Source organism: Pseudophryne corroboree, assembly GCF_028390025.1.
Source record: "Pseudophryne corroboree isolate aPseCor3 chromosome 3 unlocalized genomic scaffold, aPseCor3.hap2 SUPER_3_unloc_12, whole genome shotgun sequence".
NCBI lineage: Eukaryota > Metazoa > Chordata > Amphibia > Anura > Myobatrachidae > Pseudophryne > Pseudophryne corroboree.
Window position 1 is genome coordinate 2,907,093 of NW_026967500.1, and position 21,120 is coordinate 2,928,212.

The window sequence follows — 21,120 nt, forward strand, 5'->3', positions numbered from 1 at the left end:
CGTAGGGCTTGAGGATCCCTGGTTCTTGATCCGTACCGTGTGATTGTGTCGAGACGCCATGAGGTCTATGTCCAGTAGGCTCCATCTGTCCACTACGAGTTGAAAGACTTCCGGATGAAGATTCCACTTTCTGGCATGTACGTCCTGGCGACTGAGGAAGTCTGCTTCCCAGTTTTGGACACCTGGAATGAACACTGTCGATATGGCTGGCAGATGGCGTTACGCTCAACAAAGGATTTTTGACACTACGATCATTGCCATGCGGCTTTGAGTGCTGCCTTGATGATTTCTGAATGCCACCATGGTGGTGTTGTCTGACCGTACCTGAACAGGCCTGTTCTGTACCAGAGGCAGGGCGAGAGAGTGCATTGAACACTGCCTTCAACTCCAGAATGTTTATTGGGAGGAGTGATTCCTCCTTGGTCCAGCGACCCTGAAACGAGTGTTGCTCCAACACCGCACCCCATCCTCTCAGACTGGCATCTGCTGTCAGCATGACCCAGTCGGGGATCCAGAAGGGACGGCCCTTGCTTAATCGCTGATCCTCTAGCCACCAGGTCAGCGACAACCGAATTTCCGGAGTTAAAGCAATCATCTGAGATCTGATCAAATCTGAGACCTGATCTGATCTGGAGACAGAAACATCCATTGACTGTGTGTATCCAGAAGTGCCCCGTGGTGCACTATGAGCTGGGACCAGCGAGGACTTTTTCCAATATATAAGCCAACTATGGGCTTGCAGAAAATTTGCCAGTGGGAATTTACCAGAATCAGCAGATCGTCCAGATACGGTAGGATTATGATCCCCTGGCAACGAAGATGTGACCTTATCACGGCCATGACCATGGTGAAAATCTGAGGATCCGTAGCCAATCCAAATGGTTCAGCCTGGAATTGAAAGTGTAGGTTGCCAATAGCAAACCGCAGAAACTGCTGGTGTGACCTGGCAATAGGTATATGCAGGTATGCATCCTGTATATCCAGGGATACCATATAGACTCCGCGTTCCATAGCCAGTACAATTGAGCGTAGTGTTTCCATACGAAACCTGGGTACTCTCACAAACTTGTTCAGAGATTTGAGGTTGAGCATAGGCCGGAATGACCCATTGGGTTTCGGAACTAGAAACAGGGTGGAAGAATAAAATCTGCCTCTCTGGGACTGAGGTATCGGCACAACCACTTCTGTACTCAGAAATACGAAAAATGGTTTACCACCTCTTATCTCAGGCGCTTTTCAGATAATATTCAGTCTCTCAAGTTTATTAGAGACACATAACCTTAGACAAATTAAAATAAAAATACATAGTGTGATATTGTAACAGTAGGAGGAGACAGGTGAATCAATCTTTAGAGGTGTCGGACTCGTACCGCATCAGGTGGTCTACTGTTAGGTAGACAAATAGCGCGGTATTGGAGCGGGTCACCGTCTTAGATATCTCCTGACTTCTTCCAACTTCTCAGGAATAGCCCCTTCTTATTCCAACTCAAGGTACATGAAAATGACAATGGTACTCCAATGGTGCATTACCATAAAACTTTTATTTCATAAAATATAGGAATATAAACTTATCAAGGTGGGTTCTTACCAGACTGATTGGTCTACATGAAAATGCAGACAACTGCGTTTGTTATACATAACACAACTAGGCGTCCCCAGGAGTAGTTGTATCCAGCCAGGCAAGAGCTCCACACACGTCCTGCTACCTTCACCAACGCGTTTCGATAACAAATGGTTATCTTTTTCAAGGTGTAGATGGTAGCAGACACCCTGTGGTATTTATCCTCCCACAAATCTAAACAACTAAAAACCTAATGCCAGACATGGATTACCTGATTGCTAAAATCCTAAATACCTAACATGCACCTATCGCTATAAAAGGAGTCCATTTCGTATCTTCCTAGTGGCTTTCTGAAAGTCCGTTTCCCGCCGTATTGATTAACCAATCCTGCCTCATGGCGCAACATTGTCCCGTCACCGGAAATGACGCGGATCGGCGTCCTCCGTCTGACCGGAAACAGCACTACCCCCTGTGTCAAGGATATGAGGTATTCGTCCTCTCCGTGTAGTACGATGTCCCGTCACCGGAAGTGCTGTAAATCAACATCCGCCGTCTGGTCGGGACCCGGAAGTCATGTCATATGATGATGTAATTTCCCTGGTCCCGTTTCCATGGTTGTTTACCGGATGCAGTATGACGCGTAATCCATATAGCATCGTTCTATATTCATGTCCCTTAAGGATGGCGCCATTTTGCTGTAGTTATCCACTCATTGTAATAGAAGAAAAAATAAACAGAAATTAAAAATGATATAAAAACACAAATAAAAACATCTCTAAAATAGATAGAAGTTGGGAAAATATTTGGTTTTATAAAAACCATTTAGTTTCGAAGTCTTTATTGAGGCCTCCTGGTTCCAAGGTTTTATATTTGAAAATAGTTTGCATTTCTATCCTGGCAAGTTTTTGATGTGGGTCTCCTCCTCTAATGTCTAATTTAACACGTTTCAGGGCATAGAAATTCTTGATCTCTCTAGGGTCACAATGATGTATTTTCTTAAAATGTGCCGACAAGGCATGAGTTTCTAGCCCTTTTTTAATATTTCGGAGGTGTTCTCCCAATCTGATTTTAAATGCTCTACTAGTACGGCCTATGTAGAATTTGCCACACGTGCACTCTACACAGTACACTACATTGTTGGTATGACAAGTTACAAAATCTTTGATAATGCACTTCCTTTCGTTAATGGTGACCTCTACAATCTTGTTCCCAAAAGTATTGGGGACGTTTTTGCAAGCGATACAAGCTCCGCATCTGTAGAAACCTTCTGATGTTATTGTAGGTCCAGTAGGGCCCATCTGATGGAAACTATGGACCAATTTGGATTGCAGATTAGGGGCTTTCCTGTATATACATACAGGTCTGTCAGGAAGATCATTTCCAATAATGGGGTCCTTCTTAAGGATAGGCCAATGTTTCTGTAGAATACCTTGGACTTTCTTGTGCTGAGAAGAATAATTAGATATAAAAGCCCACTTGAACCTGTTATTCACCTCTTTTTTATCCCTTTTATTTACAATGAGTAAATCTTTTCTATCTAATTTGGATACTTCATCCAATGTTTTCTCTAAATGCCTTTTATCGTATCCACTCTCAAGAAAGCATTTTTCCAAAGAGGAGGCTTGTGCCATGAAGACTGTTTGTTCCGAACAATTACGTTTGAGTCTCTTAAATTGACCAACAGGAACACTGTTCAACCAGTTATCATGATGACAACTCAATTTATTGATGTAAGACCTTGAGTCAGTAGGTTTAATGAAATTTTTAGTTTTGACATTTAGAGAAAACATTGGATGAAGTATCCAAATTAGATAGAAAAGATTTACTCATTGTAAATAAAAGGGATAAAAAAGAGGTGGATAACAGGTTCAAGTGGGCTTTTATATCTAATTATTCTTCTCAGCACAAGAAAGTCCAAGGTATTCTACAGAAACATTGGCCTATCCTTAAGAAGGACCCCATTATTGGAAATGATCTTCCTGACAGACCTGTATGTATATACAGGAAAGCCCCTAATCTGCAATCCAAATTGGTCCATAGTTTCCATCAGATGGGCCCTATTGGACCTACAATAACATCAGAAGGTTTCTACAGATGCGGAGCTTGTATCGCTTGCAAAAACGTCCCCAATACTTTTGGGAACAAGATTGTAGAGGTCACCATTAACGAAAGGAAGTGCATTATCAAAGATTTTGTAACTTGTCATACCAACAATGTAGTGTACTGTGTAGAGTGCACGTGTGGCAAATTCTACATAGGCCGTACTAGTAGAGCATTTAAAATCAGATTGGGAGAACACCTCCGAAATATTAAAAAAGGGCTAGAAACTCATGCCTTGTCGGCACATTTTAAGAAAATACATCATTGTGACCCTAGAGAGATCAAGAATTTCTATGCCCTGAAACGTGTTAAATTAGACATTAGAGGAGGAGACCCACATCAAAAACTTGCTAGGATAGAAATGCAAACTATTTTCAAATATAAAACCTTGGAACCAGGAGGCCTCAATAAAGACTTCGAAACTAAATGGTTTTTATAAAACCAAATATTTTCCCAACTTCTATCTATTTTAGAGATGTTTTTATTTGTGTTTTTATATCATTTTTAATTTCTGTTTATTTTTTCTTCTATTACAATGAGTGGATAACTACAGCAAAATGGCGCCATCCTTAAGGGACATGAATATAGAACGATGCTATATGGATTACGCGTCATACTGCATCCGGTAAACAACCATGGAAACGGGACCAGGGAAATTACATCATCATATGACATGACTTCCGGGTCCCGACCAGACGGCGGATGTTGATTTACAGCACTTCCGGTGACGGGACATCGTACTACACGGAGAGGACGAATACCTCATATCCTTGACACAGGGGGTAGTGCTGTTTCCGGTCAGACGGAGGACGCCGATCCGCGTCATTTCCGGTGACGGGACAATGTTGCGCCATGAGGCAGGATTGGTTAATCAATACGGCGGGAAACGGACTTTCAGAAAGCCACTAGGAAGATACGAAATGGACTCCTTTTATAGCGATAGGTGCATGTTAGGTATTTAGGATTTTAGCAATCAGGTAATCCATGTCTGGCATTAGGTTTTTAGTTGTTTAGATTTGTGGGAGGATAAATACCACAGGGTGTCTGCTACCATCTACACCTTGAAAAAGATAACCATTTGTTATCGAAACGCGTTGGTGAAGGTAGCAGGACGTGTGTGGAGCTCTTGCCTGGCTGGATACAACTACTCCTGGGGACGCCTAGTTGTGTTATGTATAACAAACGCAGTTGTCTGCATTTTCATGTAGACCAATCAGTCTGGTAAGAACCCACCTTGATAAGTTTATATTCCTATATTTTATGAAATAAAAGTTTTATGGTAATGCACCATTGGAGTACCATTGTCATTTTCATGTACCTTGAGTTGGAATAAGAAGGGGCTATTCCTGAGAAGTTGGAAGAAGTCAGGAGATATCTAAGACGGTGACCCGCTCCAATACCGCGCTATTTGTCTACCTAACAGTAGACCACCTGATGCGGTACGAGTCCGACACCTCTAAAGATTGATTCACCTGTCTCCTCCTACTGTTACAATATCACACTATGTATTTTTATTTTAATTTGTCTAAGGTTATGTGTCTCTAATAAACTTGAGAGACTGAATATTATCTGAAAAGCGCCTGAGATAAGAGGTGGTAAACCATTTTTCGTATTTCTGTCTATTGGGAGTATTGGTGATACTTCTAACCACCTTTCTTTTCGGCTGCTCAGGCGCACCTATCTGTGTTCTATTTTTTGTACACTTCTGTACTCAGGAGAGAACTGACACTCGTTTGCAAACCTTGCACCTTTAACGGATCCCATGCGTCTGAAGTGGTCTTTAACCAGACCTGGGTGAACTGTAGAAGTCGGCCTCCCACCCTCGGATCCTCCAGGGGGAGGCCCGCCGCATCATGCAGCAGGTTTGTCATGTTTTGAAGCAGGCTGATGGGCATCCCGGGATTATGTGGCCTTGGGCTAGGTGGTTTTGGGAGCACGAGATTGTCTCGGCTATGCCTGACCTTTTGATTTCCCTTGAGGCCAAAAAGATTAGTTTTTGGGAGAAAAGCAGTCTTAGCAGCTGCTAATTCAGACACAATTTTATTCAGGCAAATATAGTGGAGGATGCTCATTTAGCCTAGTGACATCATTCAGGTGCTTGAAAGGGAGTTTTTACCAAACAAAATGTCCTCCCTTAAATGGGAGTACCTCTAAGGTCTTTTTGGAGTCTAGGTCCACCTTTGATTACCTCAAAAACAGAATATGGTGAGCCAGGACAGATGTAGTCGACGCCTTGGCTGCCAGTACTCCTGAATGTAACAGGCAGCAGTGGTAATGTGAGACAGGTATTGTCTGGCAGTGTCAGATATATCCTCAGGCAGCTCATCTTTTAATGCCTGAACCCACACTTCAATACCTTTTGCAGCCCAGGAGGCAGCTATGGTGGGCCTATGTACAGCTCATGTGAGGGAGTAAATAGACTTCAGGCATCCCTCCACACGCTAATCTGTCAGTTCCTTCAGTGAGGTGACAGTGGTGACAGTCAGAGTGGATGATACCACAAGACAGGTGACATGAGAATCCAACGGTGGAGGATTTTCCCACTTGCTACATAACTCTGCAGGGAGAGGATATCAAGCTAAGGCCCGTTTAAGCACAGGGAATTTCTTCTTTGGAGTAGACCAGGGTTCCCGTCTGATTTCCACTGAATGGTCAGAATGGGGTAACAGAGTTTTATCAACTTTCTGCAGCTTAAATATATCGGTTTCTTTTGCTGTAGTAGTGGAATCTTCATTGCAACTACTTAGGCCGGAACATCAACCTGTAAGGGAGAATCCTCATCAGTAACACCACATTCAGTGTCTGACAAGGCCATATGTTCCCCCTCGTCTTCAGATGAAACATCAGAGAGGTATATGGACTGTGAGGAAGTAGCCCGCTTAGATGACCCAGAAGCACAGGAGTGACCTGGGGTGGATATCTGTCTAACAAAGGACTAATTTATTTGTTGCAGCTGGTTAGACAAATTTTCCACCCAAGGCGGATTAACCATAGGGATAATACGTGGCTGTAGTGGTACAGGTGGTCCCATAGGGGGCATAAGGCGTTCCACCAGAGTACTCAGTAGGTTAGTGAACGCAGCCCAGGGTGGCTCCTGATTGGTTACAGGAGCTGCAGACTGACAGGGAGATGTATGACACACAGTGCACAGACCATCATACACAGCTTCCCCCTCTAGTAAATATTTGGTGCATACTCTGCATGATGCAGGAGCTTCCACAGACTTACTGCCCTTCTTGTTACACATTGTACACAAAATGCAACAATAGAGCGGTTTAGTACTTACCCTGCACAGAAACAGAATAATCCACCCAAATCTAACTCTCTCTGCACATGTTATATCTGCTTCCCCTGCAGTGCACATGGTTTTGCCCAATTGCTACAAAATTTCCTGCTGCGATCAACTTGGAATTACCCCCTACGTTCCTACTACAATGTGATACATGTGATACCATGAGCTTTTCAGACTTGGAGGCGGAAGGGATACTCACTAAGGAATCCGCTTTTGGGGACAGTCCAGCCACCACAAATGACGATGCTTTTCGTGAATTATTCAAATTAAAGAAGAGGGAGGTGGATTACCTCTACCACAGTCGCACGCTTTCAGACTATTACCGTGCCAAACATATCCCGAGGGGATTTCGCATACACAATGCACCAACGATTGGCAGGTATAACATCAACTTTTGCAAAATATGGATAGCAGTGCTGAACAAGTGCTCCATGGATTTGCTCCTTTTGGTCATCGAGGTGACTAAAGATTAAGATCAGCAACTATGAAGCAGAGTACAGTGAGGCATTTGCTGCAGACCAGATCAGGATGACCAAGCTGGGAGAACAAGTTGGGCAATACCGGATTGACCTACTGAAGTTTAAAAGTGAAAAATTACAAAAGGTCCAACAGGACTACGCACAACATCTTGTGTATACATGGTTGGGCAGCACGGGAGGTCAGACCCCAGGAAACAGGGTGCCAAGATTTCGCCCAAGATACCCCACTGCACGCCAGGGAACCACCTCTGCCAGCGATTCGGATGAACAGGGCAACATACGAACTGCACATGGCAGGGGAGTGGCACAGGCAACCCCTTTAGGGGCAAAGACTCAGGCAATTTTAGCAGCTCGAGAGGTAGATGTACCAGAACGGGCAAACAAACCGGCAAAAGAAGGGGAAGGCCCCCGAGAGCAAGAAGGACCTGATCTTTAACCTGTCCTCCAGCCTTCATTTCGGCCCGGGGGTCTCTGTGCGAACCGGTGGCAATTTTCCTTGACGCATACCTTCAGCCGTGCATTCAACAAACATTCACACATTTAAAAGATTCTAATGCGTTATTAAGACATTTCTTAAAGGTTGATAAAGTGCCAGCTGACATGCTTATGGCGACCATGGATGTCACAAGTCTCTACACCTGCATCTCTCATGATGGGGGTTTGCAGGCAGTGAGGAGACTGTTGATAGGAAACACGGCCTATACCGGGCCTGATGAAGAACTGTTTATTCAATTGCTGGAATTCACCGTCACGCACAACTATTTTTTGTTTGAGGATATGTTCTTCAGACAGACAAAGGGTTGTGCGATGGGGTCGGCAGTGGAACCGGCCTTCGCCAACACGTATATGTGGGATGTTGAAAAAAGTTTGTTCTATGAGAATCCGGTAATAACCAAGGAAATTTTCTTATATTACCGGTACATAGATGATTTATTAATGTTCTGGACAGGGAGTGAGCAGACACTCCGTGATATAATTATGGAACAGAATAACTCTTCCAGTCCTATTAAGTTGACCATGAACAGCAGCCACACACACATTGAGTTTTTGGACATCTCCATCAGCATCCGAAATGGTGAGATTATCACCACCCTTTTTACTAAACCCACGGATAGGAACACCATTTTAAGTTTTAGCAGTTTCCATCCCACTGCCTCCACTCATGGGCTACCCTATTCGCAGTTCTTACGGGTATGTAGAATCACTAGCCGAGCTGAGGATGTTGAGACACAATTGGATCCCATGGAGAACAAATTTCTACAGAGGGGATATCCTTTGCCCTTATTAAAATCAGCTCGTGCTAAAGCACTATCACAAGAAAGAACCAAGTTATTAACTAACGTGATTTCCCCAAAAGGCAAGGACCGGCTCCCATGGGTCAATACATATGACACAAACAGCCGTCACACCAGCAGAAGGGCTAAGGCATTATGGCCCATTGTCACCTCGGACCCTGACTTGAGATCCTTAAAAAACACTAGGATCATGCCAAGCTATAGGAGGGGTAAAAACATCAAGGACCTCGTGGTTAAAACTGATCTCAGTAAGTCTAAGTAAAAGGCCACGCAACATTTTCTGAGTAGAGCCCATGGCTGCTACAAGTGCATTGGATGCACAACTTGCAGCTACATGTCCACTAGCGATGTCATTGGACATCCACATTCTGCCAAGAAATACACGATAAACTGGCCGCTGTCTTGCCACCCGAAATTCGTCATCTATGTAATTATGTGTCCTTGCGGACTCTATTACATAGGCAAGACGGAATGCCAGTTTAAGGTAAGTATGGCGCAACACTGACAGGCCATCAGGGCTGCCATTAACACCAGTTCTAGTGACCAACCTGTGGCCCGCCATTTCCTTGACCTTAAACATAGCATGGCAACCCTAATATATCGGGTGATTGACCATGTACCTGAGTCCATTAGGGGGGGAAACAGGTCCATTAAGCTGCTTCAATTAGAATCCACATGGATCTATAGGCTGGACACTCTCCGACCCAAGGGCCTGAATTAATCATTGGGCCTCAATAATTTCTTATAGGGTAGGGATACATGAGAGGTAGAGGTTGGAGTGAAGGGAGAGAAGGTAGCCATTTAGTTGTTTAAACAGTTGGAATCAAGTGAAATAATGTAACAGAATTCCTTTTTGTGTAGAGTTTACATGTGCTTCTATGTTGTCATGTTTCATGGATACTGGATTGGGAAGGCACAGTAGTATAAGGATTTAGTTGGTGTCCTGCGGGCCCAAAATGTAGAATGATTTTTTTAAATAGGGGTTTTATGTCACATCGTGGGATATTTTTCTGTGATACACCAACACCGCTGTAAGGCCAGGGGGTGTGAGTATTTTGCATACACTGACATTTTTATATATAGCAGCCATTGGGTTGCTTTGCTTTCTTGATGTGAGCACTGATTTTAGAGACCCATATATTTGAGAGTGGGCTCACGGTATTGCACCAATTTCTATATATTTTGTTGCACTTGTTTTTTACACTATGTGGCCTGTGGTCATTATTTTATGTGTTTAGTACCATATTAGACATGGACACCAACGGTATGTCCTGTTACACTATATAGTTATGTGCACACCCTCTGGCACATCAGCAGCTGTGTTTCTATAAGTTTTACAGGGTTACCGGGGCAACGCGGCCGGGACCCGGGACGTCACCATGTGACGCCACTTCCGGCGGATGTGGTCACTCCAGGTGGGCGGACGAACGGGCCCGGAACGGCGCGGCCAGCGGGAGCCAGGCATGGGGGAGGTTGTAAGGGGTGAGTGGGTCTATAAATGTACGTTTCTATGCACTGTATTGTTATCCTGACGAAGGGGTGAAATCCCCCGAAACGTTGATTTGCTGATGCAGCTTTTGCACTAAAGCCACTTTGCTATTTCAGTCTCTGAGTGCCGCCTCATTCTTCTGCTGTATAGGTATGGGGTGCTGACCCCAGTGGAGGGCACCAGAGCATGGTAGCCCTGTGGGGCGGACCGAGTGCCGGCGTTTGGTGTGGATATATATATCACAGCACGGTACCTAGGCCGGCGGTATATATTAGAATACTTGTACAATATATTCTGTAAAAGGTACACTTTTTCTTAACTAACGCTGTCTGTATAAAGACATGTAGAATACTGAAGTGTTCGTACAGTCACAGTGCTGTATACAGTCATCCCGGAGACCAGCCGCAGCTATGCTCAGAAGATGGCGCCCAGCGTCTCAGTCAAGGAGTGAGGGGGAATGTGAGGCAGCACCAGGGCGGGAAAATCTGGTCAGAGATGGCGCCCTGAGCCGGTGGAGGGGCTACAGGTCAAGCACTGACTCCCCTATGCTGGACTTCCACCTCAAGTACTGTGAGTCTTATTAAATGGGGTGTTAGTACACCCAACCTGTACTCAGGCACCCCAGTGGTCTAGTGGGATTCCTGCCCAGAGACAGTGTCCACGCCAACGCCGCGACCGGTCTCCCGCCTAGGGAACACTCTTACCTCCTTCCTGTATCAGCCACGTGAACCAGGAGAGCGTCTGCAACCGTGTGCCTAGAGCCGGAGCGTCTCTGCCGCAAGTACCCGGGAACTGAGTTGCGGGAGTATGTGACGCCACTTGGGAGGTGATGGAGCTGCAGCAATGAATGTCACACGGACATATCAGCGATGCGGCCCTAGAGGTCTTCATAGAAAGATTTCCTGGGCTGCCAGTGCAGCCCCCGTTAGGTGACCTGCTGAAGACACCAACTCGAAACTGAGCTCCAGTGCCTGGAGGCGGGGTTTATAGAGGAGGCACCAATGCATCCTGGGACAGCCTTAAACTTTAGCCTGTTGGTGCCTCTGGATCACGATCCACTCTACACTCCAATGTTTTCCTGTGGAAACCAATGCATCCTGCTGCAGAAAGGTCTTAATTTTCTTTGTAAGAGACGTCTTGCACTAAAATATTTAGCTGACCAGAAGGCGGCGGTGGTAGCCATTCAGGAATCACATGTTCCATTGCACTCTCCCCCTCAGTTTACCAATAACTACCCAGCATGCTATATCTCCTGTGGTGTAGCCATCCTTTCCCATAGATCCTGCCCCTTTCACCTGGAAAGCAAGTGGGTGGATTGCAATGGTAGATATTGGATTCTAGTTGGGAAAATTCATTATAAATATGTCCCCTTCACTTCTCTCTATGCCCCTAATGTCAGACAGCCCCAATTTCATAAATCTTTTTTTTCAAAAGCTACAAGAAATTGCACTTCTCCTTATGGGAGATGTTACTCTTGCTCCAGACCCTCATCTTGATAAATCCTCCACTACTGATGAACAGACCAGTAATGCCGCCCGTTCCTCAGCTTCCTCATAGCTCCCTTTATTAGCTGAATTTGACCTCTATAATAGTTGGAGAATTAGACATCCAGGTGTGCGTGATTATACTTATTACTCTGCTGTACACAGGTCATATTAGAGAATAGACCTTCTTCTAGGTCGTTACAATTGATCCCTTACATTGATATATTTCTGTATGGGGTGATATTTGTAACTATTTTTTAGATGCCATTTTGTTCATGTATAACTCCATTTTGTATATGTATGACCTCATTGCTCTATATATGTACATGTTATTAGGATTAGTGCTTTAGACGCCAGTTAGAAATATAGATCCACAGCTGTCTCTCACCTTTGACCTATTGTGAAGGACATAGTCAGTGGGAAGAATATACACAGGTTTTAGGCTGGCTGATTATAATAGCTATATGTTCCTATTATCAGTATCTCAGATGGAAACTGTCTAGTAAGATGTTTGGGGTATTGTATTCATAAGTAGGTGAAAGGGGACAGTTGTCCAGGATAAGATAAATGACGTTATACTGAATGACTACTGCACCCAGCATCACAGACCCTGAATGTAATATCTGGTAACACAATGTCAGCGTATCCTTGCAGGGTATAAAGTCTAGAGACTTACACATAGGAGGTTAGTTCTGAGTGAAGCTAGGTCTGTCTGCAGCGGATATAGACTTCTATAAACTCTCCACAGTTTAATAAATTCAGACACAGTTATTAAAGATGGACCCTGAGGGCGACTGAACTATATTGTTTAAAATACGTAATCGATGACTATCATCTGGGACAGATCATGAAACATCTGAGATAAGAGCGGAGTATTCTAATTTGTTCTTCCTATTACTGTAACTGAGTATAACTTGTTATTTGCAGGTTCTCATTGTTGTAACTTAGAGAAATAAATGCTTCTCCTTTATGAAATGTCCTGTGTCAGTCTCCATATTTATCATATTGTATCCCAGAACCTGGTGACTTGAATTTTTCTACCGACAGTAATTTCATGGTCTGATCACACCCCTCTGATAGGGTCCTGGTCGCCTTTTCCCACTACTCCTCCTTTACCACCTTGGAGATTGCAGGATTATATAGCAATAGATGCTGAGGCCCTGTCCTCCTCCTCAGACATGAACGCTCCTGAAGATACTTCCATTATGAACCATTGGTGTGCCCTTAAGGCCATGGATCAGAAGCCAGAGAAGGCCGTCATCCAAGTGCCAGGGGACAGGTAATCAGCAGGGAATGTGCAGGATCCTCAATGCTGGTTCCCATACACAAGCTCAATAAATGTATTATATACCTAAGGCGACGGTAGCAAGACTCAGATGCTGCCAACTCAGTAACAGGAGCCGTTCATTAGCCAATTCCCTGAGGCCGGCTGTTACAGGAGCATGTGGATACATGACAGGGGCTGCGCCAGATATTTCCTAAGCATTGTATGATGTGGCATGAGGAACCCTGAGCCTGTGCCCCAGCAAGCAGCCGCACCATGCCAGAAATAAGGAGTGGTTTATATATAGACTGGCGTGTGCTAACAGGGACACTCTCAGAGCATGTAATACCATAGGCAGAGGTACTGCTAGCACACAGTATGGCTGCTGGTGACACACAGTGACATGATGTGAGGAGGAGAGCAGGAGTATAATAGGGGCTGATGGCTCCTGATGTATGAGATACACCAGAGAGTGTGGGGAGGAGACTGGTCAGATCTCTGGGCTGGTGACACACAGTGACATGATGTGAGGAGGAGAGCAGGAGTATAATAGGGGCTGATGGCTCCTGATGTATGAGATACACCAGAGAGTGTGGGGAGGAGACTGGTCAGATCTCTGGGCTGGTGACACACAGTGACATGATGTGAGGAGGAGAGCAGGAGTATAATAGGGGCTGATGGTTCCTGATGTACGAGATACACCAGAGAGTGTGGGGAGGAGACTGGTCAGATCTCTGGGCTGGTAACACACAGTGACATGATGTGAGGGGGAGAGCAGGAGTATAATAGGGGTTGATGGCTCCTGATGTATGAGATACACCAGAGAGTGTGCGGAGGAGACTGGTCAGATCTCTGGGCTGGTAACACACAGTGACATGATGTGAGGAGGAGAGCAGGAGTATAATAGGGGTTGATGGTTCCTGATGTATGAGATACACCAGAGAGTGTGCGGAGGAGACTGGTCAGATCTCTGGGCTGGTAACACACAGTGACATGATGTGAGGAGGAGAGCAGGAGTATAATAGGGGTTGATGGTTCCTGATGTATGAGATACACCAGAGAGTGTGGGGAGGAGACTGGTCAGATCTCTGGGCTGGTAACACACAGTGACATGATGTGAGGGGGAGAGCAGGCGTATAATAGGGGCTGATGGCTCCTGATGTATGAGATACACCAGAGAGTGTGGGGAGGAGACTGGTCAGATCTCTGGGCTGGTAACACACAGTGACATGATGTGAGGGGGAGAGCAGGAGTATAATAGGGGCTGATGGCTCCTGATGTATGAGATACACCAGAGAGTGTGGGGAGGAGACTGGTCAGATCTCTGGGCTGGCAAAACACAGTGAAATGATGTGAGGGGGAGAGCAGGAGTATAATAGGGGCTGATGGCTCCTGATATATAAGATACACCAGAGAGTGTGGGGAGGAGACTGGTCAGATCTCTGGGCTGGTAACACACAGTGACAGGATGTAAGGTGGAGAGCAGGAGTATAATAGGGGCTGATGGCTCCTGATGTATGAGATACACCAGAGAGTGTGGGGAGGAGACAAGTCAGATCTCTGGGCTGGTAACAAACAGTGACATGATGTGAGGAGGAGAGCAGGAGTATAACTGGGAAAATACATATTCCTCATTAGTTTGTACTGACAGAGGAGGGTGTAGGATAAGAGATTGCTGTAGTGACTGAGCAAGGAGAATATGTGACTTCTGTAATAAGTGTTTATTACTCACCTGTGCTGATATCTGTAGGGATCTCCTCCTCCTTACACTGCTGATCTCCGCTCACATACGTCTCTTCTTCTCCCTCTATATCTTCTGCCTTTATATCAGTCACATACGTCTCTTCTTCTCCCTCTATGTCTTCTGCCTTTATATCAGTCACATATGTCTCTTCTTCTCCCTTTGTATCTTCTGCCTTTATATCAGTCACATATGTCTCTTCTTCTCCCTCTATATCTTCTGCCTTTATATCAGTCACATACTTCTCTTCTTCACCCTCTATATCTTCTGCCTTTATATCAGTCACATACGTCTCTTCTTCTCCCACTATATCTTCTGCCTTTATATCAGTCACATACGTCTCTTCTTCTCCCTCCATATCTTCTGCCTTTATATCAGTCATATACGTCTCTTCTTCTCCCTCTGTATCTTCTGCCTTTATATAAGTCACATACGTCTCTTCTTCTCCCTCTATATCTTCTGCCATTATATCAGTCACATACATCTCTTCTGCCTTTATATCAGTCACATACGTCTCTTCTTCTCCCTCTGTATCTTCTGCCTTTATATAAGTCACATACGTCTCTTCTTCTCCCTCTATATCTTCTGCCATTATATCAGTCACATACATCTCTTCTGCCTTTATATCAGTCACATACGTCTCTTCTTCTCCCTCTATATCTTCTGTTTTAATATCAGACAGACTTTCTACCTAAAAAAAAAAAAAAAAACACTATAATGACATTTGTATACAGTCAGATTAAACTGAGGTGAAACAGTATAATATCAGTGTATAATACACACAGCTCCTCTACAGATCATATAGTGACAGTCACTTTGGTATATTGGTGAGACCCTAGATCCCACCTACCTGATCCTCCTGTGGGATCCTGTGATTATCCTCTGTACAATCCTGGGAATACAGAGGACGGGGTCATCTCTCTGGTGTATCTCTGTTACTGGGCCCATCTGTAGGAGACACACAGTGACTGAGTACAGTGTATATATGTGATTATCAGGTGATGTGTGTATATAGGGGCCCCCATACCTGCCCTCCCCTGTACAATACATGACAGTCTCCTCTTACCCAGTGATGTGAGGGGCCGGTGATTCTCCATCATCACGTCCTTGTACAGACCCCTGTGTTCCTCTATATACTCCCCCTCCTGCATGGAGACATAGACAGAAACATCCTGACACCTTATAGGAACCTGACACACACATTGATACATCACCCAGACACATACCTTGGAGTTACTGTATAGTGTCCCATTCCCAGCAATCACCTCTCCAGTCATCACCCAGACACGTCCCCTGGTGGTACTGTATAATGCCCCATTCCCAGCAATCACCTCTCCAGTCATCACCCAGACACGTGCCCTGGTGTTACTGTATAATGTCCCATTCCCAGCAGTCACCTCTCCAGTCATCACCCAGACACATCCCCTGGTGTTACTGTATAATGCCCCATTCCCAGCAGTCACCTCTCCAGTGATCACCCAGACACATCCCCCGGTGTTACTGTATAATGCCCCATTCCCAGCAGTCACCTCTCCAGTCATCACCCAGACACATCCCCTGGTGTTACTGTATAATGTCCCATTCCCAGAAGTCACCTCTCCAGTCATCACCAAGACACGTTCCCCGTTGTTACTGTATAATGGCCCATTCCCAGCAGTCACCTCTTTAGTCATCACCCAGACACATCCCCTGGTGTTACTGTATAATGTCCCATTACCAGCAGTCACCTCTCCAGTCATCACCCAGACACATCCCCTGGTGTTACTGTATAATGTCCCATTCCCAGCAGTCACTTCTCCAGTCATCACCCAGACACATCCCCTGGTGTTACTGTATAATTCCCCACTCCCAGCAGTCAACTCTCCAGTCAGCAGCTGAATGATCTTGTTGGTGAGTGAGGTGGAGGCACAGCGATGGGGTTCTAGGTCTTGCTCAGTCCTCCTGACACATGGGGACGGATGCTGGGTGTCTCACACTAACCAGATGTCTTCTTCACTACTGTGTAACCCTGCGAAATGGGAAGATATCAATATCATTGTAAATACTCCCAGATCCCCTCACCTCCCCAGTCATGTCCCTGTATTACTATAGATATAAGTGATGTCACTGTGTAGCACCCAGATCCCGCACCTCCCCAGTCATGTCCCTGTATTACTATAGATATAAGTGATGTCACTGTGACTCTCCCAGATCCCCGCACCTCCCCAGACATGTACCTGTATTATTACTATAGATATGTGATGTTACTGTGACACTCCCAGACCCCCTCACCTCACGAGTCATGTCATTGTATTGTTTCTAGAGTTATAAGTGTGTCATTGTGACGCTCCCAGATACCCTCACCTCCCCAGTCATGTCCCTGTATTATTACTATAGATTTAAGCTATGTCACTTTGTCACTCCCAGATACCATCCCCTCCCCAGTCATGTCCCTGTGTTATTACTATAGATTTAAGTGATGTCACTGTGACTGTCCCAGATCCCCTCACCTCCCCAATCATGTCCCTGTATTATTATTATAGTTATATGTGATGTCACTGTGATTCTCCCAGACCCCCTCACCTCCCCAGTCATGTCCCTGTATTATTACTATAGATATAAGTGATGTCAATGTGATGCTCCCAGACACCCTCACCTCCCCAGTCATATCCCTGTATTATTACTAAAGATAGAAGTGATGTCGCTGTGATACTCCCAGACCCGCTCACCTTCCCATTCATGTCCCTGTATTATTACAGATATAAGTGATGTCACTATGATGCTACTAGATCCCTCTCACCTCCAGTCATGTCCTTGTATAATTACTATATATATAAGTGATGTCACTGTGATGCTACCAGATCCCTCACCTCCCCAATCATGTCCCTGTATTATTACTATAGATGTTAGTGATGTCACTGTGACAATAGGAGATCCCTTCACCTCCCCAGTCATATAATTGTATTATTACTAGAGATATAAGTGATGTCACTGTGACAATCCCAGATCCCCCTCACCTCCCCAGTCATGACCCTGTATTATTACTATAGATATAAGTGATGTCACTGTGACATTCCTAGATCCCCTCACCTCCACAGTCATGTCACTGTATTATTACTATAGATATGTGACGTCACTGTGATGCTCCCAGATCCCTTCACATCCCCAGTCATGTCCCTGTATTATTACTATAGATATAAGTGATGTCACTTTGACATTCCCAGATCCCCTTACCTCCCCAGTCATGTCCCTGTATTATTACTATAGATAGAAGTGATGTCACTGTGACATTGCCAGATCCCCTCACCTCCCCAGTCATGTCACTTTATTATTACTATAGATATAAGTGACATTACTGTGATGTACCCAGATCCCCTCGAATCCACAGTCATGTCCCTGTATTATTACTATAGATGTAAGTTATGTTACGGTGACACTCCCAGACCCCCTCACCTCCCCAGTCATGTCCCTGTGTTGTTGTTGTTGTTGTTATTATTATTATTGATATAAGTGATGTCACTGTGATGCTTCCAGATCCCCCTCACCTCCCGTCAGGTTATTGTATTATTACTATAGATATAAGTGACGTCACTGTGATGTTACCAGATCCCCTCACCTCCCAGTCATATACTTTTATTATTACTAGATATATAAGTGATGTCACTGTGACATTCCCAGATCCCCCTCACCACCCCAGTCATGACCCTGTATTATTACTAGAGATATAAGTGATGTCACTATGACATTCCCAGATCCCCCTCACCTCCCCAGTCATGACCCTGTATTATTACTATAGATATAAGTGGCATCACTGTGATGCTCCCAGATCCCCTCACATCCCTAGTCATGTCCCTGTATTATATTATAGATATAAGTGATGTCACTGTGACATTCCCAGATGCCCTCACCTCCCCAGTCATGTCCTTGTATTATTACTATAGATATAAGTGACGTCACTGTGATGCTACCAGATCCCCTCACCTCCCAGTCATATCCTTTTATTATTACTAGATATATAAGTGATGTCACTGTGACACTCCCAGATCCCCTCACCTCCCCAGTCACGACCCTGTATTATTACTATAGATATAAGTGGCATCACTGTGATGCTCCCAGATCCCCTCACATCCCTAGTCATGTCCCTGTATTATTACTATAGATATAAGTGATGTCACTGTGACATTCCCAGATCCCCCTCACCTCCCCAGTCATGTCACTGTATTATTACTATAGATATAAGTGACTTCACTGTGATGCTCCCAGATCCCTTCACCTCCCCAGTCATGTCCCTGTATTATTACTATAGATATAAGTGATGTCACTGTGACATTGCCAGATCCCCTCACCTCCCCAGTCATGTCACTGTATTATTACTATAGATATAAGTGACATTACTGTGATGCACCCAGATCCCCTCGAATCCCCAGTCATGTCCCTGTATTATTACTATAGATGTAAGTGATGTCACGGTGACACTCCCAGACCCCCTCACCTCCCCAGTCATGTCCCTGTGTTGTTGTTGTTATTATTATTATTGATAAAAGTGATGTCACTGTGATGCTTCCAGATCCCCCTCACCTCCCGTCAGGTTATTGTATTATTACTATAGATATAAGCAATGTCACTGTGATGCTACCAGATCCCCTCACCTCCCAGTCATATCCTTTTATTATTACTAGATATATAAGTGATGTCACTGTGACATTCCCAGATCCCCCTCACCACCCCAGTCATGACCCTGTATTATTACTATAGATATAAGTGATGTCACTATGACATTCCCAGATCCCCCTCACCTCCCCAGTCACGACCCTGTATTATTACTATAGATATAAGTGGCATCACTGTGATGCTCCCAGATCCCCTCACATCCCTAGTCATGTCCCTGTATTATTACTATAGATATAAGTGATGTCACTGTGACATTCCCAGATGCCCTCACCTCCCCAGTCATGTCCTTGTATTATTACTATAAATATAAGTGACATCACTGTGATGCTCCCAGATCCTCTTACTTCTCCAGTCGGGTGGTAGTCATGTGACCGCCGGTCAGCTGACCGACAGTCACATGACCTCCTCCATGAGCCCGACGGCTCACTATCCCGATGGTCGGCATGCCGACCAACAGGGACTATTTCCACTCGTGGGTGTCCACGACACCCATAGAGTGGGAATAGAACCCGTGGCGACCGCAGGACGCCACCGAGCCCGCAGCGTGGCGAGTGCAACGAGCCCGCAAGGGGCTTGCTGCACTCGCCCCTCCCCGCCGGGATCCTTCACCTCCCCAGTCATGTCCCTGTATTATTACTATAGATATAAGTGATGTCACTTTGACATTCCCAGATCCCCTTACTAAGTATAATGGAGAGAGATAAAAGCTCCTCCCTAAGTTCCTGGATGCCAAATCACTGTACTTAGCATCTCTGTACAGTAGTTTGTATTTGAGTACTAAATAGCACGAACAGTTGGTAACGTACTCTGCTACAGAGGCAAGTGTTCACTTATAAGTATAATGGGGAGAGATAAAAGCTCCTCCCTAAGTTCCTGTATGCCAAATTACCGTGCTTAGTATTTCTGTACAGTATTTTCTGTCTAGCCAGAAACCCTGCATCCCGTGCAAGCTGGGCGGACAACTGGAGGGGTCCCGACACACGGTTGCTTGCTGTTTCCCTTTGCAGTACCAAATAAACTAGTGGTTGAAAGCCAACAGTCTCCTCTTTTGTATGGTACTGGTCCCAAGTCTCTGGGACACCCAGAACCAGAGATATCAGTATGCAAAATGGACCCATTTCCCCATAAACTATAATGGGACCGTTAATTTAGACCCACCATGGGTTCCGATGCTTGCCATGAGCTTGCCAGAAACTTGGGGTTGGTATCCTCCGGTAGCTAATCATCTCCCGTTCCAACCTGTTTCTGTGCCGATTGGACCCTCAGAACCGATGATATTCAGCTTTAAGCCCATTTTAATTTAATTTAATAGCTCACATAAAGCAATGGTCCATTGACGTTCAGATTAACACGTTCGTTTGTGTCTGTACACACTTTTATTTATTGATTTCTTTTTTGGGTCCCGACAGACCATAAATATTTTCGACAGCGTCTCTAAACTCCGCAGGTTAATCCCAACCTCCCCCTTCCCCCTCCACTTTATGCCGTTAAGGGACTTGGATGCTCATACTGCAAAACACAGTTTTAAGCCACCATCTCGCCCTACCCCCATCCCACTTCCCCCCTGGGAGCCTGCATAGTTCATACAGTAGACCGGGAGGGAGGTCAGGTTACAATAAATGTACAACACAATACTGTACTGTACATGAAAATCAGATAGAGAACTGCAGTCGCTTTGATAGATGTGCAAATGGTACAGTAGCAGTGATTCATTCTCATAAAGTACAACACAGATTCTCTAATGCCGACGATGTACAGTACTGTG

At 45.0% G+C, this 21,120-nt stretch overlaps 1 protein-coding gene across 1 annotated transcript in view; it reads right to left on the bottom strand.

Annotated features, from left to right (window-relative positions):
- Positions 1 to 21,120, bottom strand: part of LOC134983316 (oocyte zinc finger protein XlCOF6-like) — a 44,808-nt gene that overhangs the window by 16,354 nt on the left and 7,334 nt on the right. Inside the window, exons 2-5 of the mRNA XM_063949034.1 lie at positions 16,686 to 16,713; positions 15,772 to 15,850; positions 15,552 to 15,653; positions 14,697 to 15,392 (exon numbers count right to left, since the gene is read on the bottom strand). Of these exons, the coding sequence (XP_063805104.1) occupies positions 14,697 to 15,315 (619 nt within the window). The 5' untranslated portion in view covers positions 15,316 to 15,392; positions 15,552 to 15,653; positions 15,772 to 15,850; positions 16,686 to 16,713. The remainder of the gene's footprint in view (positions 1 to 14,696; positions 15,393 to 15,551; positions 15,654 to 15,771; positions 15,851 to 16,685; positions 16,714 to 21,120) is intronic.